Here is a 25789-nt window from a genome sequence, read left to right as displayed (position 1 = left end):
TAAAGAATGAGTACCAGCTAGTAGGCTATATGGCATGTGAAGATTCTGCAGGTGGCGGATCATTTACAGGCTTTTCTCACAGCAGCTGGAATAATTAAACTCATCATTTTGATGGCTGATTATATGGTATGACAAATAAACAATTAGAGATTTGACTGTACAGAAATCTACAGGTAGCGCTTATATACACTAAATGCCACACATTCTCCTCAAAGCATTAGATTCATCCGCTCTGAGGAGCCGTGCCAATGCACAACCCACAATTCCGCAAATAACTGCAATTGCAGGTTTTGAACAGAGATGGCGACAAAGAGGCAAAACATATGGACTGCAGCTTTAAGTACAGTAACTAATTACATTTACTCAAATACTTTACACCCAGCCACTGTGGCTAGTGGTTTTCCAAAGTTACTTGCCACTCAGCATTTTCACTGGCCACAATTCTGACATCGATACCATGGGGAAAAACGCCATATAGATATTTTTAATATCATCTCATAATTTGGCAGCAGGTATATTAGGCTGCTGTCACTTTAAGACCTGACGCACGGATCCATTATACTTTTACATTATTTATATTATTTTAATATCAACCACATCACATTGAGTGCAATAGTTCCATCTGTGTACCATCTGTCATATAAGTGTTAATGTAAATAAAACATACTCGTAAAATGATGCTAGAGTTTAGAGGCGCAGACAATGTAATGAAAGTGTGTAATGAAACTACTGTATGTTCAAAGTGGAGTGTAATAGCTGTGGAATGCAGTGCACTCGGTCTATACTAATAGGAAACAGTTGCTTGTTTGTTTGTGGTTGCTTGAAAGACTATCAAAATGGCCCCAAACCTCTTAAGTGTTGCCTTGCTTAATTTAGTTCTGCAGTCCTACAAGGAAATATTGAAAAGGTCTAAAATCTTACAACCTCTAAAAAAGAAAAAATTAGTAACTTATCTTATATGTGAGTGTAGGACGATCAGACACCGCTGCATATATCCAGTCGTCTGGGAAAACCAGACATAGTCCAGCAACTGCTGCAACACGGGGGTTCACCCGACGCCACCACCACATCCGGATACACACCTCTCCACCTGGCCGCACGTGACGGCCACAAAGACGTGGCATCCATCCTGCTGGACAACGGAGCATCTCTTGGCATCACTACCAAGGTCAGTCAAACAAACAAAGCTGGACGATCCATAATACTCTATCATTTTTGCATTGTTGTTTGTGGTCAGATAATTACAGAAGCTTCTTTCCGCCACTGAATAAAAGATAAAAAAGTTAACTGCGACTTTTTATCTTACAATTCTGACTTTTTTTCATACAATTACAAGTTTATATCTATCAATTCTGACTTTTTTCTCAGAATTGCAAGATATAAATTGTGAGATATAAACTCGGAATTCTGAGAAAAATGTCAGTCTTTTTTTCTTCAGAACTGGACTTTATTACTCGCAGTTGCAAAATTGTAAGAAAAAAGTCAGAATTGCAAGATATAAACTCGCAGTTGCGAGAGAAAAAAAGTCAGAATTGTGAGATAAAAAGTCGCAGTTACCTTTTTTAATTTTTTTAAAAAGGAGTTTATATCCCGCAATTCTGACTTTATAACTCGAGATTGCGAGTTTATATCTTGCAATTCTGACATTATATCTTGCAAGTGTGAGAAAAAAGTCAGAATTGTGAGATAAATAGTTGCAATTATCATTTAATTTTTTTATTGCATGGGGGAAACAGGCTTCCATAGATAATCATAGACAGCCAAGCTGTGATATAAATTAAGGCCATTTATTTTACAAGGAAAAGCCTTTTAATATGTCCCATTTCAACTTCCTGTTTCAATAGGAAATACGTAAAACACAGGAAAAAAATAGCATAGCATACCATTTTTAAAGACCTCCTTGGTGGTAGTGTTACAGTGCATCATATTTCTGTGGTATATCTTGTTTCAGAAATTGATTTTTTATTTCAATTAGGATAAAGTTCATCTGACGAATCAAAATAGAATGTACTTTGATCGCACTATTAAGTAGAGGTGGGGAAAAAATGCATCGCAATTCTCTCTTCAACGATTCTGAATCGATTCTGAAAACTGAGCTAATTTTTTTTTTGTTACTTTGCTCCTCTTTATTACTTTATTATGCTTATATTTGAAGATAGCTATTATAATTCTTAACATACAATTCTTTTGATTTATTATTAATTTGTCATTATTTTAAAAAGTAGTTATAATTATATACGGAACTTAATAAAAATGCACAAATAAATTTGATATTCAACATCGGTAAACACATTAATTAATAATAATAATAAAAAAAACAGTTTGAGAATCTGATCATGCTTCCCAGAATCAAAATAGAATCGCATCGTGAGGTGTCTAAAGATTCCCACTTTGTGCTGTTTAGTGGGTCCTGCCCTCTATTTTCTATGGTCCTGTTACACTCGTCAGTTTTTAAATAAGATAGTTTTGCTCCATTTTGCTTTCCTTGTGATAGGATGTTGATTACTTTCTATTTGGTTTAATGGAGCAAACAGCCCCCTTCCTCATCAAGCATACAGTTGTGTTTGTAATGAATCAGTAAATGAATTCAATTATGAATAAATTGAGCATGTGAGCTGTGTTCTGCTGAAGTGTTATATCAGTCAGACAGGAGGCTGTTTTAAATTATTTATTAAATTGATTATACAGCAAATCTAATCACTATGCAGATGAGTGTCTTGCCCTTTACAATCAACAAGCCCAACCAAAGCACTAGAGAGAAATGATATTTGAATAGTCATAATTGAAAACTTAATGTGGCCTACAGTAGAGTTAGGGCACTATGATTTCTGGGATGCAGAAAATGTGGACGGAATCACAGAATCCAGTCATTAAAATGGAATTTACTGTATAGATATTTACTGTATATACTCATGAGGACATGAATACATGGACTTCATCTTCAGAGCTGCTCTGAGAGTCACTTCCTTTCATCTGATAAAATTATCCTCAGATACACACAGAAACTTAAAGGTCTTGGGATTGTCCTGCTGATGAAACACTGCAAAAATATCTTTCCAAGACATTTTAGTAGACAAAAAAGCTGTGAAAAATTATAGGTGATCTAGGAGTTTTATATACAGTAGCTTTTACAGCAGATGCCATTGAAAACATGGTAAGTCTATCTCTCGCAGCCTCGCTTTCATACCTGTCATGGTACTGATCTGAATAAGGTCTGTTGTACTATAGTCAAGGACTATAGAATAACACAAGACGTGTCACTCGTATTGTTTTGAATGGGAGAATGTGCAACGTGCAATATGGCGGAATAAGTCCCGCCTTCTAAATAAGAGCCAATCGCCAATTGGTAAAGTCATTGCGTCACTGCAGCGGCCGTTAGAAGCTCCGGTTCCTATAGAAACAGTCATACGCGTTCTTCCTATAGAGACGCGCAGTTAGGACTGCGCATGCGCATTAGCTTGATCTAGCCTGAAAAAATGCCTTTTTTTGTCATGATTCAAGCGTTCAGAATCAAAATTTATGAGACAGTTGTTGTCAGATTTCATTGGTGATTTCAAATATGAAATTTAATCGAAAGCTTGGCAAAAAGCTTTGGAGAATTTGATGTTTCCCCATTCAAAGAGATAGGAGCTGCACTCGCATGCCCGAGATGGCCGCTGAGTGAAGTGACTTGTCTTAAAGGGACTTTGCTATAGTGTAGTACTTCTCAAAGTAATAATAATGACAATAACAATACAGTTTTTTAAAGCTTTTTTTTTTAAGGAATATTACAATTTTTCATCCGTGCTTTAATTTACACAGTAAACCTCCGTTTTGCAGCGCTTTATTTGACAAAAATGAAAGAAATTGTGAAAATTTAATTTAATTACGTATTAAAAGATTAATTAAATTATTACAATTCTATGCATTCATTTAATAACCACTGTTTAATACATTTGTATTAAATAATAAAACGCAGAATTCACAAACATTAAAACAGACAAAACATAATTTCTGGAAATAATAAAACACATTAGAGCACTATTGTTAAAATTATTGAATTGATTAGACATACTTTTTGATTATTACAATGTAATTAAACCCTTAAAATGGAATCCAGAAAAATGAAAACACAAAATATGGAAATTAATGCAGTGTGCGAAATGATTTGTGAACACCTCTAGCTCATCTGAAAGATCTGAGTTAGGTTTGGACAGCTAGATAGATATCCCAAAACTAATACGCCGCAGTTCATCACTGGCATAAATCATGCATCCTGACACACTTAGTATTAGCATAAATCTCACAGCAGTGTTAAATTGTGGCTTGAACGTAAATCAGCATTTTTCTGTTTACTAAATGTTATATGAAGTGCTTTACATCTCCTCCCTGAACATTTTAGCAGACCATATAAAAGCCAGTGATGGGTTTGCAAATCTTGCACATCAAAGAAAGGGCATCTCATCCATCATGATAGCTCACCAACCTGCCATATGCTGACGGAGGATTTTTCCAGCAGTATTCTATTACTTGGAATACATTACAAAATGCTTTTACATTACAACATGTTTTTTGACATCATGTCCATTATGAGGAACATCTGATGATGTTTAGGATCATTTGGAGTTGCTGCATGTGGGATGTATTAGTATTTTGATGTTTGTACTGATTGTTATTGAGCACAGGGCTTACATTTCCACATTTCTCAGTGATGTGTGTTAAGGTCCATGAATTGGTACTCGCCTACACTCAAGCATAGTTTGAAACATCTGTCAATTATATGGATAACAAGCCATATCTTCTCTCTAGTTAAAACACACAGTGCTCATGATACAGTAATGTTCCTGCAGGAAATATTATATGCAGGTTTTACCTTAAAGTCTCCATGAAATGGAAGTTGCAACAGGCTTTTCTCTATTTCCCTATTGTGACTTATATTCAAGTGAAATGGCTTCTCGAACAAGAAAAAATGTAGAGCGGGACTTGATTTTATCCTTCTGGAATTGATTGGATGGTTGTGGTTTGCTATTGCTGTGATCTCATGTGAGTGACAGGTTGCCCCACGCCAGTAAACACGTCGTTAGAGAAGAGATGTCACTGCATTAGGGAGGGGAAGTTATTTTTATTAAAAATTACAAGGACACAAGAATTTTAATTTTGAATCAATTTTTAATTTTGCTGGTTACTGTATGATGATTTAAATCTGAAACAATTACTAAATAACTGCTAAATGTTAGGTTTTCAAATACATTTATGCTCAGGTTTTCATTCTTTTCTATCTTTAGCTGATCACATGCCTGATAAATTTTAAATTTGTATATTGCTAAAAGATAATTTTGTTTTTCTTGGAGTACAACTTTGGTTACATGGGATCTTTAAGAATTCGTCGTCCAATAAAATTTAGCCTGTATCTTAGACCACAACGACTATCAGCAGAAATAAAAGATTTCCCTAGTGTCCCGCTGTGTGATCGTGATAGACATAAAATACTGGACTAACATCACTGAGCAGCTGCCAAGTGTTACAGTGTGGGAATGTGCTGAGGAAGGAGAATGAATTCATGGTGTTTTCCACGACTCCATTCACCACAGAGCACAGTTTCCCTCCAATAACATAGCTGTCATTGGATATGTTTGTCCTGTGTCTCTAATAATTATTTATGATTGATTAGTAAGGCGTATGGAATGCTGGCCTTTAATGATTCAAGGGGAAACACCAATCTTCAGATCAACTAAATTTCCACATTTCCCAGTTTTATAAGTGCTTTGAGATGGAGGTTATAAAATAACATAAACATTATGACAATACATTTAGATCATTGATTATAAAGGAGAAAAGGGGGTTATAAAACAATCAGTATAGTTTAGTTTTGGTTCCATAATGTTAATTGTATAATGTAATGTTAACAGTAAATGATTAAATCTCTTTAAAACAGTTCATATTTCATATAAAAATCAAAAAGTTAGAAACTAAAGTTATAAATAAGAAATTACACATTACAATTTGATTGCGGCAGAAATATGCTTAAAGGGTTAGTTCACCCAAAAATGAAAATTCTGTCATTAATTACCCTCATGTCGTTCCACATCCATAAAACCTTTGTTCATCTTCGTAACACAAATTAAGATATTTTTGATAAAATCCGATGGCTCAGTGAGGCCTCCATTGACAGCAAGTTAATTTACACTTTCAGATGCCCAGAAAGCTACTAAAGACATATTTAAAACAGTTCATGTGACTACAGTGGTTCAACCTTAATGTTATGAAGCGACGAGAATAATTTTTGTGTGCAAAAAAAACAAAAACAAAATAACGACTTTATTCAACAATATCTAGTGATGGGCGATTTCAAAACACTGCTTCATGAAGCTTCAAAGCTTTATGAATCTTTTGTTTTGAATCAGTGGTTCGGAGCGAATATCAAACTGCCAAAGTCACGTGAACCATTGAAATTTCGAAACACTTATGACGCAACGAATCCTCGTTTACTGAAATCACGTGACTTTGGCAGTTTGATACACGCTCCGAACCACTGATTCGAAACAAAAGATTCGTAAAGCTATGAAGCTTCATGAAGCAGTGCTTTGAAATTGCCCATCACTAGATATTGTTGAATAAAGTCATTATTTTGTTTTTTGCCGCAAAAAAAGTATTCTCGCCGCTTCATAACATTAAGGTTGAACCACTGTAGTCACATGAACTGTTTTAAATGTGTCTTTAGTACCTTTCTGGGCATCTGAAAGTGTTACTCATCTTGCTGACAATGGAGGCCTCACTAATCCATCGGATTTTATCAAAAATATCTTAATTTGTGTTCTGAAGATGAATGAAGGTCTTACGGGTGTGGAACGACATGAGGGTGAGTAATTAATGATATAATTTTCATTCTTGGGTGAACTAACCCTTTCCAAAAATACCTGAAATGTCAGCTTCTACTGTATATGCTGTACATATTTATATTTTCTCTTCAATTTCTCTTTCTCTGAGCAGAACAGCAGGGCACTGCTGTGTTCAAAATGCCTGTCTTGTGTAAAGCCGGTTTAGTTACAGCGATACTTAATCTCTAGCTGGACGGAAGGGCTAGTACTGTATTTACTTTAGAATTACTTAACAGAAGGAAACTTGTGCAACACAGATCAGTTTTTTCCCTGTGTCATTTGCAATTCATAAACCCCACCCCCAAACTGACCAGTTTTCTAAAAGTTGCAACAATTGTGCATGTCACACTGAATGACTTGTCTCTGAATTCTAGTTGGTACATTTCTCTTTATTTCTATGTATGAATTCTTTGTCTTTGCAGAAGGGATTCACTCCCCTGCATGTTGCAGCCAAATACGGGAAGATTGAAGTTGCTAACTTACTGCTACAGAAGCGAGCGCCACCTGACGCAGCTGGGAAGGTAAAAGTGTCTGTTTGCACTAATGGTTATAGGTTGACAATTACTACCTTTAATGTACGACAGGGATGGGCAACTTCGGTCCTGAAAGACCACTGTCCTGCAGAGTTTAACGCCAATTCTAATGTCTGAACAATGTCTTTAGGATTACTAGAAAGCTACAGGCAGTTGAGTTTTTATCAGAGTTGGAGCTAAACTATGCAGGACAGTGGCTCTCCAAGACCAAAGATGCCCATCCCTGATGTACAAGCTTTATGTTATGAGTTAATGTCATCACAGCCATCCTTCAGTTTCTGGTGTGGTAACATGACCACGGTAAGAAACGGAGCATTGATTTTCCTTTCTAAGCATCTGTTGAAAGGAGGGATTTTGGATGAGAGACATGAGTATGGGACACATTTAAATTCTTTGTGTAATGTCTAAAAATGGTTACATCTGTTTTCCAACTCAACAAACAAACAATTATATTTAATACAAAGAAGTAACAGCATGCTAATGCTGCCATAATATTTGTGCTTCAAAGGCAAATAGACAGATGTACACTCATAATCTTACTAAATGTTAGTTATCATATAGTTTTTGCATCACACTTAAAGTAAGCTCTCATTCCAACTCTCATTCATTTGCATGTGTATGAATAGAAGCAAATGAAACACAAAATCAAGTGTGACCACACCATTAAGACCTCACGAAATCAAAAGCAGGTATATGCAATTAAAACTTGAATTTCATGGGGTCTCTAATACATATATTCACCATGTGCTTAATGTTAATATTTAGTGTAGTTGCTTATAAATACATAGTGCTATTATGATTAAAAACAAAGTCAGTGTAATGTAAAACAGTTTTATTACTCAGTAAGCATGCATAGGTTACGCTTTATTTTAAGGTGACGTAGTTACATTGTACTTACTCAAATAAGTACTGAGTAATATTAATTATCTACATGTACTTACTATAGAGAGGGTTAGGGTTTGGTTTAGGGTTAGTTACTTGTAATTATGCAAAATTTACTGTTATTACTATAATAAGTACATGTAGTAATGTGTAACTGCGTCACCTTAAAATATGTTTGTTGCAGAGATCATCTGGAAATGCCATCTCCTCAGTGCCATATTCATACAAACATCTAATAAATGTCTTTTATTCTGTGTCACAAATCTGCTGAATGTCTTTCTAACTTCTGACAGCTAGTGAATGCTTTAAAACGATATCTTCCAGATGAAAACACACATTGTAGAGGCATTTGTATGCTATCAGGTTACATGCCATCATTTTCCAGACATGTCAGAGGTTTCATTCGCTAATGTGCACTGGCTAAATTTACTCTCCAAAGCTAAAAGCTGATTGATTTATAATGGCACCTGTTTCACACACCCCAACTTTGAGGTCTCAGCCAATAATAGCTGTATATCTATGTGTGTGTGTGATTTTAGAGTGGACTAACACCACTGCATGTTGCTGCGCACTACGATAACCAGAAAGTGGCCCTCCTTCTGTTGGACCAAGGAGCATCCCCACACGCAGCAGCTAAGGTATCAGGAAACGCTTACCACATCTGTCTACTGACCACAATATCTCAATTAGCACACGCAAATCTCATCCAAACACAACCACATGCACACACACACACACACACAAACTCAAACACACATACAAGTGATAAAGAAATATGGCCGCAGACCAAATGGCTGCACACATGCTCACAAAACCACCTCCACCCTACATTCTTGATCACTTTCATCATTTTACTTGTAGTCCACCCACTGTAACCTCAGAGGATGGTAAGCTTCTACACATTTTTATCGCTGTGAAAAGAAGTTCTCGAAAACTGTGTACTTCTGTGGTTGATGTTGTTTTGACACATTGCTCAGGGATAGTTTACCTAAAACTTGAAGTTCTGTCATTATTTATTCATCCTCAAATCAGGATCAGAAAACCAGTATGACTTTATGTCTACAGCAGAACACAAAATTTTGTGTTCTTTGTGGAGGTTGAAAGTCATTGGTCGCCAAATGATTTCATTGTGTGGAAAAAAGCAGAGTGAACATTCTTCAAAATATCTCCTTTTGTGTTCCACAGAAGAAAGAAAGTCATGATGGCTTGAAGTCATAAAGATGGATGAATAACGACAGAACTTGAATTATGCCTTTAATGATCGTGAATTATGCCTTTAATCATTAGCAATCCTTTTTCTGCTCAAACCCCTGAAAAAGAGTGTGTCTATGGTTTGTCATATGATTTCTGTCTGATCTTCTAGTCCCTTCTGAGATCTGTGCAGGAAATTACTGGGAACTCAAAACATCATTAAATGCGTTTTATCAAGTTCCATCTGGTTGCATCGAAAATACCACTGAGGGCAAAATGAGGGCTGAATTCATGTTTAAAAATGTAGGCTCTGTTCTAAAACCTAGCTGCCTTGCTGTCTACTGCCTACATAGGCAACTAGGTATTATAAGGAAGCATCCTAACCAAGATGAAACCTCATAAGTAAATTATTTGGACCATCAACATAGGCAACAGCTCCTTGTCACTCAAAATATCATGCTGCACAGGAGACAATGTAGTGCAACAGTCGGGTTCCGGAAATATAAACTCCATTCATTTTAGAGGAATTCTCCATAGAGGAATTGATTTTTAACGGTAACTTATAGACAGCTCTAATGTGAGGTTGTTAATGGATGATGTTTTCTTCTGTTGAAGCTGTCAACCCACATTATTTCAACGCATTTTTATAATAATAATGTATAACAGCCAAATTTGTGGTGAAAAACTACATTACCAATAATGTAATACACATAAAATTCCACCAATCAGAGTCATGGCAAGCAAAATGTGCCAAAAGAGCTCTTTTGCTCTGCTCACTCCCATGACGCACTGCAAATTATGTAATCTACTCTGCCTTCTTATGCTTTTAAAATAAACTGGCTTGGTTCATGGCTTATAATGCTTTAATGAAGACTTTTTTAAATCTCTATGGGAGAATTGAATGAAAAAATACTTCTGGAACAAACACCGCTGAAAAAGTGGGTGGGCACTGTTGCACTCTATAGGGACTGATGTTAGCATGTTGCTAAGCTAATGACGTGTCACGTGACACTCGTAAGAGTATAAAAGTAGCATTGTGATATTGGGTAAATTGTCATATTTGAAGCAAAATTTTTCAATATTGAATGAATTATACGACTCTCACTTAGCCCACAATCTTGGATTTGTCTATGTGATTCAGCTTCATCAGAATCAAAACAAGTTTCTGTAGAGGCAGCATAATCTTTTTTTTTTATTTTTTTTTTTTTTATACAGCAAACATGTCGGGAATCAGCTCATGTTGTCATACAATATTGTCTACATATGCCACTTTTGGAATAGAACATAGAGATCTGGAAGTGTAATGAATCAGTTCTCTCATAGTCTTTTTTGTTTGAACTTGAATAGAGAGATGTGTTCACGCTTTTAAACTGTTGGTGTTGTTTTGTCCACCCTGAAACGGCTCAGTGTAAACCCTAAACAAATACAGTGACCCAGATACTGCCTTTGTTCCTTCACAACGAACAGCAGCCAGACCTGGCATGTGGAGAACACTAACTGACTCTCGGTTTGGATGGAACCGCTCTCCATTGACCTCATTGGCTGACACCTCAGCATTCGCTAGCTGTTAAGAAACAAGAATTTTTTTCTTGTGCTCAGTCCGACTAGCTTTTCTTTACCTTTCAGCCATCGTTCCACTCTTAATCTGTGAGGTTAAAAGCAAAGCACTGCTGTCAACATGTTCCTGTTTTGGAATTGTCATAAATCTATGGTTTTAGTGTGGTAATAGTGGTTTGGCAGCATGTGGCTTAGTGCTGTGGGCTGGACAAGCAAAAAATTAAAATACAGTAAAATACAATAAAAATCTAGTTAAAAATGTTTTCCACAGTACTTTTATAGTTATTGTTTAAGTTATACTGTACTTACATGTTTTTATTTTCATTTTGTAATATAGAAAAATGGCTCACAGGGATTTCCATTAATATTGGATGATGCAAATTAATCTTAGAATCCGAGTTGTGAATAGATGTTGCTTAATTTAATATTGCATATTTTTAATATTGCCGCTGAGACTCTGGCACACATCTGAGCATTCAAAGGCAATTCAAAGATTTAAATATTGGTGGGTTTTATAATATTAAGAGATTTACATATTGGGCAGTTTTGTTCAAAGTGAGACGAAGTGATTTTCATAAAGTATTAAAGAAAATATGAATCAACATCGCAATTGAAAAGTCTGAAAAGTCTGATGCTCGGGCACGCAAAGAGAAAGTAGTTGAGGGATTTAAACAGTGTTTAGTTTTGCTGTAAGCGAGAGTAGACAATTCTCAGAAAACATTGGTTGTCTGTGGAAAAATAGCCGGTTGTCAAAGGCTACGTTTATACTGTCAGTCTACATTCTATTATTTGTCTATCCAATTGGAATCTGATCTAAAATTATTGACTATCACAACTGTTCAGATTCGATTTGTGTGTCCCATTCCATTCTTTCGTTTTCTGGAATATCTGCATTGGTTTCTATGGCAATGACATTGCCGTTGGTAGGCATAAGCCAAAACAACAACAACCGCAACATGGAGGGGTTTGCAATACAGATGTTGTCTTATTTACAACATGACAAGCTGGACTACTGCCTCTTATGAGGAAGTGGCAGAAACGTAGGAGGCTGGCACGAGCAGCTTTATTTCGTGCTGTCGTCTCTGCCGGTCTCAAAACATGTCTTCTTTATATTGTCATTTTCTGCTCGTCCCACACTTTGCCACAGCTCAAACTTGTTTCTGAAGCAACTTTCAGCATGTTTCCTAAAACAACGTCTGACGTTTACGTTTTACGTGGCGTGAGAAATTCACATACACCATTTGAAATCCGATCAGAGCAGTCTGACTGAAACAGGTATTCTGAGAGTAAATAGTGATTCAAGACAAGCACCTGCGTGTCATTGTTATTTAGATTTTTGGCTGGATGCCCATAGAAATTTTTTTATTATGATCTCCTTCACTTGCTTTCCCTCCCAGAATGGCTATACTCCACTGCACATAGCTGCCAAGAAGAACCAGATGGAGATAGCGACCACGCTGCTTGAGTATGGAGCTGATACCAATGCCACAACGCGCCAGGGCATCAGTCCTCTCCACCTGGCAGCCCAGGAGGGCAACGTTGACATGGTCACGCTCCTGCTTGCCCGTGAAGCCTCCGTCAATCTGGGAAACAAGGTGAAAAATGAGCTCAGTTACTTTATAATGATATTCCACAAAGAGCATATTCAACATTATTATACTATTTTAAATGTATCTTACAATTTGCTTTTGGGTGAGTAAAGTTTGTAACAGCAAATGATGAAGACTCACTCCATGTGACCTTAAAAACCTTTAATTTTTATTTCAACATGCTCTTGAAAGTAGTAGCATATTTATTTACATTGTACTAATAAAGTCAACATCAAATCGAAATTGACCCTATTTACTTTTATCAGCTCAGTCAGTATTACCCAAACCAGGGGTTTCAAATTCCAGTCCAGACAAAACTCAAGTCGCGCATATTATAGGTGTTTAAGATTTGATGCCATAATATACTTTTATAAATAAATATAATATAAATTACCATACTTTCATTTAATATACATGTGGATAAACCCATATAAATATTTATTTAATTTTATTTATATAGTATCCATATAAAAATCAATTAGTTATACATTTCACTTAATCTAATCTGTCTTATTCAAAAGCCCTAAACTGAATGATAAATGTAGGTTGCAATGTTTAATATGAAAATAAACGTAATTTGGTAACATGTGTCTTTTTATATTATTTAATCATGATAGCTGACTTGAACAGCCGCATACAAACACACCTGCTTCAGATTACAATCACCCTTAAGATGGCGAAATACCCTTTTTCGTTCACTTCGCAGCACACATATGGTCGAATGGAACTCACCCCTTAACTGACTGTGTCAGATAAGGGAGAAAAACAAAATGTGCAGAGTGGGGAGGCACAAGGACTGGAATTGGGAACCCCTGACCTAAACTGATGGATGATTAATTTCTGCATGGGATATTTGTGCAGTTATGTCACTAAATTGGTTAATGAATATTTTTGTCAGAGTGGACTGACTCCTCTTCACCTGGCGGCTCAAGAGGACAAAGTCAATGTTTCAGAAGTGCTGGTTAATCATGGTGCCACAGTGGACCCAGAGACTAAGGTATTGGACACACACAAACACGCATGTTGGGTTTCCATGTTTTATAGGGACTTTCCATCAAGACAATGGTATTTGTACAGTACAAACTGTATATTCTATCCCCTGACCCTAACCCTACCCCTAAACACAACCCTCACAGAAAACATTCTGCATTTTTACATTTTTAAAAAACACAATTTAGTGTGATTCATAAGCTGTTTTCCTCATGGGGACCAAAAATGTCCCCATAAGATCAAAAATGTATGTCCCCACAATGTCCCCACAATGTAGGGAATACTTGAACCACACACACACACACACACACACACACACACTGTTCAAATGTTTGGGGCCCATACATTTCTTTTTAAGAAATTAATACTTTACGTCAACAAGGATGCAGACAAATTCAGCTCTGCCATCACAGGAATAAATTATTTTTTAAAAGATATTTAAAATAGAAAACGTTATTTAAAAAAAAAACAGTTTAAAAATAATTTTAAATTGTAATAATATTTCATAATATTACTGTTTTTATTGTATTTGTGATCAAATAAATGCAGTTTTGGTGAGCATTAGTGACTTCTTTTAAAAACATAAAAAAAAAAAAAACTTCAGATAGATAAACAGACAGACACATAGGTAGATAGATATGTGACACATACATCTGCACACTATGTCTGACCAGTCCCTCATTGGTCACTCATGTATAAACATCGAACGGCCCCGGCTCAAGGTCATTCAGTGCGGCTCTCAGATGTTGAGACAGACAGCAGCACACAGATCGATACTCAACAGCACAATGACCCGCAGAAAACACTCCCTCTCTGAGCACAGGGAATGAGACAGCAATGATAAAGAACAAGTGTATTATTACTTGTGTGTGGCATTTAGCAAGACATTAATTATAGTGGTGATCTGACACTTTCGCTAAGCTCCGCCCTCCTAGTTACTGTTGCTGATTTAGACAAGCTTTATAGAACATCCCATAGGAATGAACTGGATACTTTTGTAAACTCTTATGTGGTCATAAAGTTGTAAAAACTATAAGATGAATGAATATATCTTAATATTCAGGGTTATTATTTTTTATAAGATTAAGTGTGACTGTGTTTTTAGACATGTAAGAGCATTCTTTGAATATATAATGGCCTTTTTAATGTGTGAATAATTCATGTGCTTGCCTGGAAACAGAAGTCTTGAGTAATGTGTGTCTCTGTGCTCTGGTTCAGATGGGATATACGCCCCTGCATGTCGCCTGTCACTATGGCAATGTGAAGATGGTGCACTTCCTCCTGAAGAACCAGGCTAAAGTCAACGCCAAAACTAAGGTTATTGAAATAATATTCACAGAAAGCAGTGTGTGAGGCTGAGTAACTGCATTTCTTTAACCGTCGCTTGTTACAGAACTCTTTTCTGATTACTGGTGGTCCAAAATAAAGTTTTAATCTCTCAAATCCCCTCTTGTTCAGAATGGATACACACCTCTTCATCAGGCTGCTCAGCAGGGTCACACACACATCATTAACCTTCTGCTGCAGCACGGAGCCTCTCCTAATGAGCTGACAGTGGTGAGTGTCACAACAGCACAACGTCTGAATTCCTGCTCCTCTTCAAATCAAGATGCCTCAAATCAGTTTAAGGAGAAGTTTGCTGTTACTTTTCTAAGCAATCAGACTGACTGACTTTTGCCTGGTACACTGTGAAATTTGTGGAAAAATCACTAAGACTTAAAATTAAAATTCTAATTTATTTTCTACATTGATCTCTGCATTGATTTAGCCTTTTTCTACCAGAAATTCACTTATAGTATCTGTTACATGACACCATGATTAAACTCATGTATAATTATTTTATTTTATTTTATTTATTTTAGATTATAAGATGTTATACATTACATTGAAATATTAATTATATAAAATGGTCTATGTAGTACCTTGAATGTAATGGTTAGTTCGCCCAAAAATGAAAATTCTGTCATTAATTACTCACCCTCATGTCGTTCCACACCCGTAAGACCTTCGTTCATCTTCGGAACACAAATTAAGATATTTTTGATAAAATCTGATGGCTCAGTGAGGCCTGCATCGCAAGACAATTAACATTTTCAGATGCCCAGAAAGCTACTAAAGACATATTTAAAACAATTAATGTGACTACAGTGGTTCAACCTTAATGTTATGAAGCGATGAGAATACTTTTTGTGCGCCAAAAAACAAAATAACGACTTTATTCAACAATATCTAGTGATGGGCGATTTCAAAACACTGCTTCATGAAGCTTTGAAGCTTTATGAATCTTTTGTTTCGAGTCAGTGGTTTGGAGCACTGCCAAAGTCACGTGAACCATTGAAATTTCGAAATACTCGTTTACTGAAATCATGTGACTTTGGCAGTTTGAGATCGTTTGATACACTTTTCGAACCACTGTAGTCACATGAACTGTTTTAAATATGTCTTTAGTATCTTTCTGGGTGTTTAAAAGTCTAAATTAACTTGCTCTCAATGCAGGCCTCACAAGCCATCAGATTTTATCAAAAATATCTTAATATGTGTTCTGAAGAAGAATGAAGGTCTTACGGGTATGGAATGACATGAAGGTAATTAATGACAGAAATTTAATTTTTGGGTGAACTAACCCTTTAATATTCTACAACATCCACTGTAGGCATCACAGTACAACAGAAATATATAATGATGTGCATTTGACAAAATTCAATAGACTTAATTAATATAATGTTATACTTTGTAAAGCCTTTACTTTTTTATTTTTATTATTATTTCAGTAATGTTCTTTTTCTTGAAACTACAGAATGGAAACACTGCCTTAGCTATTGCCAGGCGCCTGGGTTACATCTCTGTGGTCGACACGCTCAAAGTCGTGACAGAGGAGACGCACACTACTGTGGTGAGAGACTTTGTGTCATAACATATTCTAAATATATAAATACAGCTATTCTGCTGGATACTGTACACCATGTGTTACGTGTTACTGTGCTTTAGTACAATGGTTTTCCACTGGTGGATCACAGCATAAAAGTGGGTTGCGGGTCTGTTGTGATAGTGTCACAGACAAAAAACAATACTACATACATACATACAAATAATAAAATACATGCATTATGTTTGACACAGAGCAAAATGAAGCCACATCCACAATCTTTTTATGTTTTTTTTTTTTCTTCTTCTTTGATTGCAGACTGTGACGGAGAAACATAAAATGAATGTTCCAGAAACTATGAACGAAGTTTTGGACATGTCAGATGATGAAGGTAAAAAGGAAATATTTGAGTTTTCATATGATACTGGTCTATTTTCATGTAAAGTTTATTTTTGTTCATTTACATATTATTTCTAACATTTTTTATTTAAATTATACAGTCCGTAGAGCCAATGTGCCTGAAATGCTCAATGAGGACTATATTTCAGATGTTGACGAAGGTATCTCTTCTTTGTGTGGTTTGTTCTTATAGCACCTGCCTTTTTCTCTTTTTTTCACATTTTCCAACTAACCAGATCTTCTTATTCAGTCTTTTTTTGTGTTATAGACTCTTTTCACTCCATGGCTGTTGAATATGGCTTTGTAGTAGTTGCTAGGCTACTCTTTATGAATATGAAATTCTTCAATATGCAAATCTCCATCGGCTTGCATATATTAAGTCTTGGTTTTGCTATTCTAATAACATCTGTACATATAATTACAATTTCACACATACTCTCTCAAATATCGGCCTCTATGGGCAGAATTTTTTTCATCCGAAGTCTTGGCTGTTAGATAATTAGACAGACGTTTGTTTGGCTCGGTCCATTTCTGTTTTGCAGTCAAAACCTACAGAGCTTCAGTGTAAGCTAAAAGGATTGAATAGTTGAATAGCCAGTCAGTGCTATGATATCAGTCCTAGATATCATTTATTTGATACTGTAACGTGATGGTTCTGAATGCATTTTTATCCTTGATTAAAATATATATACTCCCTTTTTGAGACAGACTTTGAGGAGCAAATACAAGTAAAAATGTTGTTGAATATCCAGTCTCTGATATTCTGGTCACATTATGTGGTTTATAACATGCTGTCCCTTTGACAGTTCTGACATGTGGTGAATATAGTTTTTGCATATGTGTAACAAGAATACAGCCCTCATTAAACGTGTGTGTGTGTGTGTGTGTGTGTGTGTGTGTGTGTGTGCGCGCTGTAGAAACTGAAACATGGTTTTTAGTTTCTGTAAACTGATATTCCTGCATACTCCCAGGGCATAACTGACATAACTCACATGGCCTCTTATTTACGCCTTACACCTCTGTGCCCTAAATAAACACGTCATATGAATATACTCTCAACATTCTGACAATCAGTTCCTGTATGAAAATGTCGCTTTTACAATATCTAAAATGAATGAATCAATTCTGCTCACATCACCAGTTGGCAGCTGAATGCAAACGTCTGTTTGGCATAAAACCTTTTGCCATTGCTGACGCTGCTCGCTTTTTCCATCTGATTCTCTCGCACTCTCTTTGGCAGAGTGAAAGAGCTCAGCTTTGTTTATCCGGTCGTGAGGTGCAGTACTAATAACTCAGATCCCAGGCAAACATCGCAAGTAACTTAAATTTAAAGCCAATGTCTACATTTTAAAAGTAATTTTAAAAGTAATGCATTACAATATTGCATTACTCTCTAAGAAAGTAACTAATTGCGTTACTTAGTTACTTTTTATGAAAAGTAATGCATTACAGTTACTTTTGCATTACTTTTTCTCACCTGGGCTGGGCTTACTTGTTTGTTTTTTTAATAACAATAAAAAAGTTCTATTTTTGGCAAATGTAAAGGCCCTTTCACACCAAAAGTTAAATGAATAAGCCTCAGACTGAAGGAAATGCATATTCACTCCTGTACAGTAGCGCTCAAACTGCCATTGTGCATGAAAGAAGAAGAGGATGCAGGAGAAGGAAGTTCAACTCTCTTATTTCTAAATCTAATCTAAGGTAATTTTTGCTTATTAGTATGGTTGAATTAGATCATCGAAGGTCAGCAGCAAAGACATTGGTTAATAAAGTGAGATTAAACACATAAAGTATATTTGTGTAAGTTAATATAGTCAATTATTACAGATTTGTATAAAATTCTGAGATTGCATTTCACTGTTTTATTCAATTTGAGGAATACTGAATATATTTCGTGCAGGTGAGATGAGTAAATGCATGTTCACATTTAGTCTAGAACTACAATAACCATCATGTTCACACAGCACACACAACACCTCTGCACTTTATTTCTCTTAACACAGGGACGAGAACGCTGTCCGTCAATAAGTGTAAATAAGTAACTTGCGTTACTTATCTGAAAAAGTAACTTGTGTTTTGTTGTGAATTGAAAAAGTAATGTGTTAATTCACTAGTTACTTGAAAAAAGTAATCTGGTTACGTAACTCAAGTTATTTGTAATTCTTTACCCCCAATCATTATCATTTTGACAACATTGTCGTCTGTACTCAAAAAATGCAAAAAAAAAAAAAAAAAATTTCGTCTTTAGTACATCATTGTTGTGTAAACGTACCCTTAAAGTCACCATCAAAATTGACAATACAAGGAATATTCCAGTGTTTATTATAAATGATTGCACATCATTATATTTTTAATCGATTTGTCCTCGTGATCTTTAAGCAAAATAACCTCCCCTCACTCACAGCAATTAGCAAATGACAACGATGCAATCAATTCCAGATGGACAAAATCAAGTCCCTCCCTACATTTTTCTCATTCGAGAAGCCGTTTAACTTGGATGTATGACACAATAGGGAAGAAAAGTCGGCTGCAACTTTCCTTTCATGCCAGCTTTAACGGTTCAATTACCGATTCACTTTTGAGTCTTTTTGACTGATTCATTAAAAGAATCATTGGTTTGTGAATCAGACTACCCTGATTGTGCTTGTTGGTTTTTGCTTGCAATCTGCAAGGGTATAAAATGACACTATGAAATAAGATAAAATGAGTTAAAACTAGACCAAATGAGTTGAAAATTGTCATTCAATGCTGATCTGCATTTAGCTGAAATCTCTAAATTGTACTCTGGATTAACATGTTTACTTGGTTGGGATTATAAACAGGTGTCGCAATGTGTTCCATGATTCCCATCTGGAACAGGATTTTGAGTTCCTGGAGTTGGAACTCTGGCAGCTTAAGAACGCTGTTCCTAGGGGAGCGTGGTCAGGTGGCAGGCGGTCTTTTTTTGTTGGTCTCCCTCCTTTTTTACTATTTGTTCTGCTGCCTGTAGAAGGGCTCTTTTGTTGTCCCTCTGTTGTACAGGGTCTGATTACAGAGAGCACCTCCGCACCAGCACAAATTACCATAGAAATACGCCCCCTTCCATGTCTATTGTGTCCCACCCCAGCTGGGTGCTCCTGAGGCATGAGGAATGCCGAGATCCGATTGCCACACTCGCTCTGAAACTGCCTCGAGTGTTACCTCGCTCCTGTGATGACCTCACACTAATCAGGCTTGCGACAGCCCCGCACCGTTTAAACGTCCTGTCAGGCTGCGACAGAGGGGTGTGTGCGCGTATGTATGTGTGTGTGTGAACGCACACACAGAAAGAAGCAACTGGATCGTTTCAGACATTCTGAACAGGGCCATAGTGAACATGTGGAAATAATCGTGCTGTGTGGAGTTTACCGGATTGAGGAAGTGTGGCTTCTGGTAGTGAAAAAGGACAAAGAGGACCTGTAAATATTTTTAAAGCTGGTGTGAAGATGAAGGATGGATTTTTCTGTTCAGTGTAAGAGATCTTGTTTTTCATGAGCTGCTATTTCTGATTTGATCACGCTGTCCAAAGCCACACAATATGATAGTTTTAAAGATGGAAAGGAAACTGAAGTGTGAGAAATGATATGCGTGTGTGTGTGAGTTTACAGTACTTATAAAACTTTCTCCAGAAGTTTGCTAAAACCTGATTTTTAAGTGTTAGTTTGAGCCTGTAATATATAATTAGCTTTATGTAAAAAATTATACATGTTATATCCTCATTTGGATAACTAGGAAAAAGTGGGTGTTATGTTCAGTCACCACTTGTTAAAAATGTTTTAACTGACCTGTTAACTTGTGGTAGTGTTTAGGGTGCAGCTTTGTTGTGTAAGAGGCAGCAATTGGGTTCTCTTTAGGACATTTCACAATTAAATTGTGTAAATATCAGTGTGTGTGTGTGTGTGTGTGTGTGTGTGTGTGTGTGTGTGTGTGTGTGTGTGTGTGTGTGTGCATGAAAGAGAGTGAAAGTTGCAGTTCCGTGGGGCTGATTTTGGGGGGAGGTGGTTGCCAGGGTGATTAGCAGTGGAGGGGGGAGGTGGGGGGTGTTGATGTTGGAATGTTGTGTCCCCACAATCTCTCTCATAGCCTGCATTCATAACGTAGTTCAATGTGGCCCAATTACAATTTTTGATGTAAACAAATTACATGACAGCAAAAAAAAAAAATTGCCTTTTTTTCTGGACCATTTATTTATATATAAGTGGAAATAAATCTGATTCAAATCTGATCATACATTCTGATTAGTGTTTGTTCTAAATGTGTAACTCTCACCCCCGGTTTCACTGACAAGGCTTAAGCTAGTCCTAGACTAAAATGCATGTTTGTGCTGTTTTAACTGAAAGCAACTTGTCGTTGTTTTGTCTCCAGATCCACACCAGTAATGTTTTTTGTTTTTTTTAAGACACGTTTATAAAAGCTACTTAAATGCCCTCATTGAACTAAGGCTTAATCCTGGCTTAATCTAAGCCCTGTCTGTGATACCGGGCCTAAGTGTTTAACTTAAGCATTTAATTTAGCCCAAACAAGACATTCAAACTTTTTTTTTTTTTTTTTTGTGAATAAATTTGGTACACTTACTTAAGTAAGTACTTACTTAAGTTTGTACTTAAGTACACTGAAAAAAAAATAGTAACCTGAAAATGATCAAATCTAAATTAACTGGTTTTATTCTAGTCAAAAATATTATTTAACATCACTGAACCAACCTATATATATTCATTTATGCCAACAAACCTATTTTTATGTGTGAAATAAGGTACAAAAACCTGGATAACACTTGCAGGTTACCACTTTTTACAGTGTATACTGATATATATATATATATTTTTATCTCTCTGTCTTTTTTATTTAAATTGTATTCATTTTTAAAGAAATTTAGAATTACACATTGTGCCAGTTTTGCTATGTTCAGTATACAAAAGATTTGAACTATTGACATTAACTATTTGTATACTGAATTATGATTGGTCATCTTTTAATACATTTATTTGCATATTGTATTGAAATTTACTTTAGTTAACAACTATTTATAGCTACCGTTACATAAAGTAATATATTAGTTGCATTATAAGTGTTATCCAGAAACATAAAAACATTATTTGTTCAATATATATGTGTTAAATAAAAATCTATGTATGTATGTTTGTGTGTGTGTGTGTGTGTATATTATTATATATATATATATAAAATTATTATTATTATTAGTAGTAGTAGTAGTAGAAGTATATATTAAATTTGTTTAGTGTCATTAGTGTCTGATATGAGCCAAATGTAGGTCATTTGAACATCGTCCCCAAAAATCAGGAAATCATAATTGGGTGCTTGTTCTTGCAGTGTGACTGTAGCCTTCCTCTTCCTCTCTCTGCATTCTGGTCTTCCTCTCTCATCTATGCATTAGCTGTAGCTTTTTCTGTGACCCACTTCACTGCTGCTCTGCTGTAGTGTCCATTAACTGCATTGTTTGAATCTATCTTGTCATAGATGCATATTAAAAACAGATTTATGGTCACCATGAGCTAGTTGGAACATATGGTATTGATGTTCTCTAAATGGCTTGCTTACATTTCTGGACTTATAATAATATAATCTAAACAAAGATTGCATGAATCTGCAGCCATTTAAGAGTTTGGGAAGTGTGCCAGTGATTGTTGTGGGATTGTGGGGGGCATTTTGGTCTGATCCAGCCATTCATTCTTAACGCCAACATGAAATCAAAATTTTCCCTATTCACTTTGATCCTGGTCTTATTGCCTATGATTCATCAGTTCACATTATTTCCAAAGGAAAATTGGAAAATGGGTTTTGAATGCCATTCATGTTGACTTTAAAGGGTCAGTGTTGCTGTAAAGGGTCTCTTTTTTTCAAATGGGTGTAGTAATTCTTTTTTTTTTTTTTTTTTGCTGATAGGTGAGGAAGCGATGACAGGAGAAACGGACAAGTACCTGGGACCGCAAGACCTGCGCGAGCTCGGAGACGACTCTCTCCCGCAAGAGGGATACGTGGGATTCAGTGTTGGAGCCCGCACGGCCAGGTAACGTACGCTCATCACATGCAGAACTTGCCGTCTAAACAGCTTTTTACATTATTATCAAAATTACACTTCATATGTTACTGTTTTCAGCAAGACATACACAGTGGAAAGCTGTAGGACTTACTGCACTCCAAAAAATATTTAGGCCTAAATTTAAGATTTATGTGTTTGAATTGCAAATTTCCATCCACTTGGATTACACAGTTTTAACATAATATGATGCATATTTGTCAGACATACATGAATGAAACAGGTAAGAAACAGATAAGATTTCTATAATAGTACTAATAAACTGAAGGGCTTTTCACACTAGTTAACCCTGGGTCAATCTAAACCCCAGGTAAACGGAATCCTGGGTTATTTTGCTTCACATTGCTCATAATTTATCCAGGTTTCACCCTTATATTATATATTGCTGACTGTACTATTAAAGGATTAGTTCGCTTTCAAATGAAAATTAGCCCAAGCTTTACTCACCCTCAAGCCATCCTAGGTGTATATGACTTTCTTCTTTCTGATGAACACAATCGGAGAAATATTAATAAATATCCTGACGCATCTGAGCTTTATAATGGCAGTGAACAGGGGTCACGAATGAAGCTGAAAAAAGTGCTTCCATCTACATCCATCCATTATAAACGTACTCCACACGGCTCCGGGGGGGTTAATAAAGGCCTTCTGAAGCGAAGTTATGAAGTACAACATCTAGCTCCCGCCAGACCAACAGGTATTCAACTTACCAAGAAAGTGTAAACTAGAATCACGTCAGTTAAGTTTTTTCCGTAAGTTGAATAGGGAAGGCGCAGGACATAGCGTAAGCTTTTTGAACTGCAAGAGTTTTACACTTTCATCGTACGTTGAATACGGAAGGCGCCATACACCTCGGATGGCTTGAGGGTGAGTAAAGCTTGGGGTAATTTTCATATGAAAGTATTAAACCCTTTTATTTTATCGGTCTATAAAGGAAAGAATGAGACTGTCTCTTCTTCACTCCAATTGTCACATTTCCTTCACCATTTGACATTTTTAACCCTTAGATGCTAAAATCACTGTTCATACAACATGCAGTGTTTACATGACTGTCCAAAGCACATGAACATGAGGCACGCAATTGGCTGTTGGTTGCTAAGCATCTAATCTTAACATTCTAACACTGCATTGTTTCACACTACAATTTTGCGGGGTTAACACCACAAAAGCGGTGCTAACTCCGCTTCTAAATTACAAGTGTAAAACATTCCTTTACCCGGGGTTAAAAGTGGGGTTTAGAACGATAACCCAGGGTTTAGCAACGTGTGAAAAGACATTGAATGTTTTTTTAAATATACAATAACCAGGAGGAATATATTTATATATTTATCTTTATCATCAATAATCCAATTTGTTTCAATTTTATGCATTTTAACTAACTGAATATTGTTTCTTCCACAGCTAGCCATATTTTAACCATGTTCATACCTTTTAATTGAATAAATTTTAAATTGTTTTCACGGTGAATATGTTGATTCTAAGTAATGCATTTTGAAAATATGATTATTTAAATGAATGCAAATAAATGCAAATAGTTAATAATATACCATGCCGTGATGTTTTTTGGAAATCTTACCTGTATGACTGACAAATATGAAACCCATTAAGTTTATTAGTTTATTTATGTTAAAACTGTGTAATGGAAATTTATATGCAATTCAAATACATAAATCTTAAATTTAGGCCTATTTATTTATTTATTTATTTATTTGAGTGTGGAAGGTTGTAGGTTCAAATCCCACAAGTATGGATCATACTGTTATATCTGTAGGTAGCATGCTGTAAGTTTTATTGGAATCAGTACTAATTTCTATTAATATAGTTTAGAATTAGTAAACATAAGAGGTTCACAACATGTAGGCTGTTGTACCAGGTTAACAGACCACACAAGATAAGAGAAGACATTAGGCCATTTAAAGGGACACGTAATTTGTACTTATCCTCATGTTGTTCCAAACCCTTATCACTTTCTTTTTCTCTGTAAAACACAAAATTAGGTGTTTTGAAGAACATTCACTTTAACTCAGCGTAACTATAATCTAAATGAGCTGGTTTTATGGCGAATGGAGAGTATTCATGGCTGCAGAACCCAGCTGTTATTTCCTTATTCCTGTCTTATCTGAAAGCTGTAGACTCTTTATTTGCATTGTGTGTTGGCCGCCTGCTGTCATCTTTTGATTCAGTAGTCTGTGCTGTTGAGTGAGAAGGCCATAGCTAATGTTTAACCTACATGTAACTTGCTTCAGGGGATTTTCCCTCCAACAAACACAAGTTTGACAGCATTCAATAATCGAAAGGGTTGAGTGAGATTTCAAACTACAGACAAGCTTTCATAACAGGAAATTATGATCATGTTCAATAACAGCCCTAAGCATTTGTCACAGAGAGGTCACTTTTTATCTAATGACTTGACGTTATGATATAAAAGCGCATTTTATCTTTTGAAAACAAATGATGTCTCAGTGAAAACAAGAATCATGTGCTAGAAATGCAGGGTTTGGATGTCATCTGTTTCATGCCGTGTGACTCTTTTTGGTTTATCCTTTAAAGAGGTCATACCACACATTTATACATCGTACTGGTTTTCAACTGTGATTATTTTTAACGTATCAGTGTTGTCCAGTATAGGATATTTTTTGCCCAATTTTCCATATTTAATTTTTTTCTCCCATTGTAATTTTTTACATTTTTTAATTACTTTTCCTTGTATTTTACTTTTATTATTCAGTTAGTAAAATCACTTGTTGTAGTTTTTAGTGTTTTTTTAGTAATTATCTGTTTTATATAAAGTAGTATTCATTATGGCATGTATTGATTTATTAGCTATTAATGGGTTATTGACCATAACA

At 35.8% G+C, this 25789-nt stretch overlaps 1 protein-coding gene across 8 annotated transcripts in view; it reads left to right on the top strand.

Annotated features, from left to right (window-relative positions):
• Nucleotides 1-25789, top strand: part of ank3b (ankyrin 3b) — a 115129-nt gene that overhangs the window by 50633 nt on the left and 38707 nt on the right. For all 8 annotated transcript variants that reach the window (XM_051915760.1, XM_051915758.1, XM_051915762.1 and 5 more), the window contains exons 15-25: nucleotides 971-1168; nucleotides 7280-7378; nucleotides 8812-8910; nucleotides 12418-12615; nucleotides 13508-13606; nucleotides 14818-14916; nucleotides 15058-15156; nucleotides 16397-16492; nucleotides 16784-16856; nucleotides 16966-17025; nucleotides 22787-22910. In XM_051915760.1, coding sequence (XP_051771720.1) covers nucleotides 971-1168; nucleotides 7280-7378; nucleotides 8812-8910; nucleotides 12418-12615; nucleotides 13508-13606; nucleotides 14818-14916; nucleotides 15058-15156; nucleotides 16397-16492; nucleotides 16784-16856; nucleotides 16966-17025; nucleotides 22787-22910 — 1244 coding nt within the window. The remainder of the gene's footprint in view (nucleotides 1-970; nucleotides 1169-7279; nucleotides 7379-8811; nucleotides 8911-12417; nucleotides 12616-13507; nucleotides 13607-14817; nucleotides 14917-15057; nucleotides 15157-16396; nucleotides 16493-16783; nucleotides 16857-16965; nucleotides 17026-22786; nucleotides 22911-25789) is intronic.

This window comes from Ctenopharyngodon idella, chromosome 12 (genome assembly GCF_019924925.1).
Source record: "Ctenopharyngodon idella isolate HZGC_01 chromosome 12, HZGC01, whole genome shotgun sequence".
Classification (NCBI taxonomy): domain Eukaryota; kingdom Metazoa; phylum Chordata; class Actinopteri; order Cypriniformes; family Xenocyprididae; genus Ctenopharyngodon; species Ctenopharyngodon idella.
This window is presented reverse-complemented; position numbering and strand designations above follow the sequence as displayed.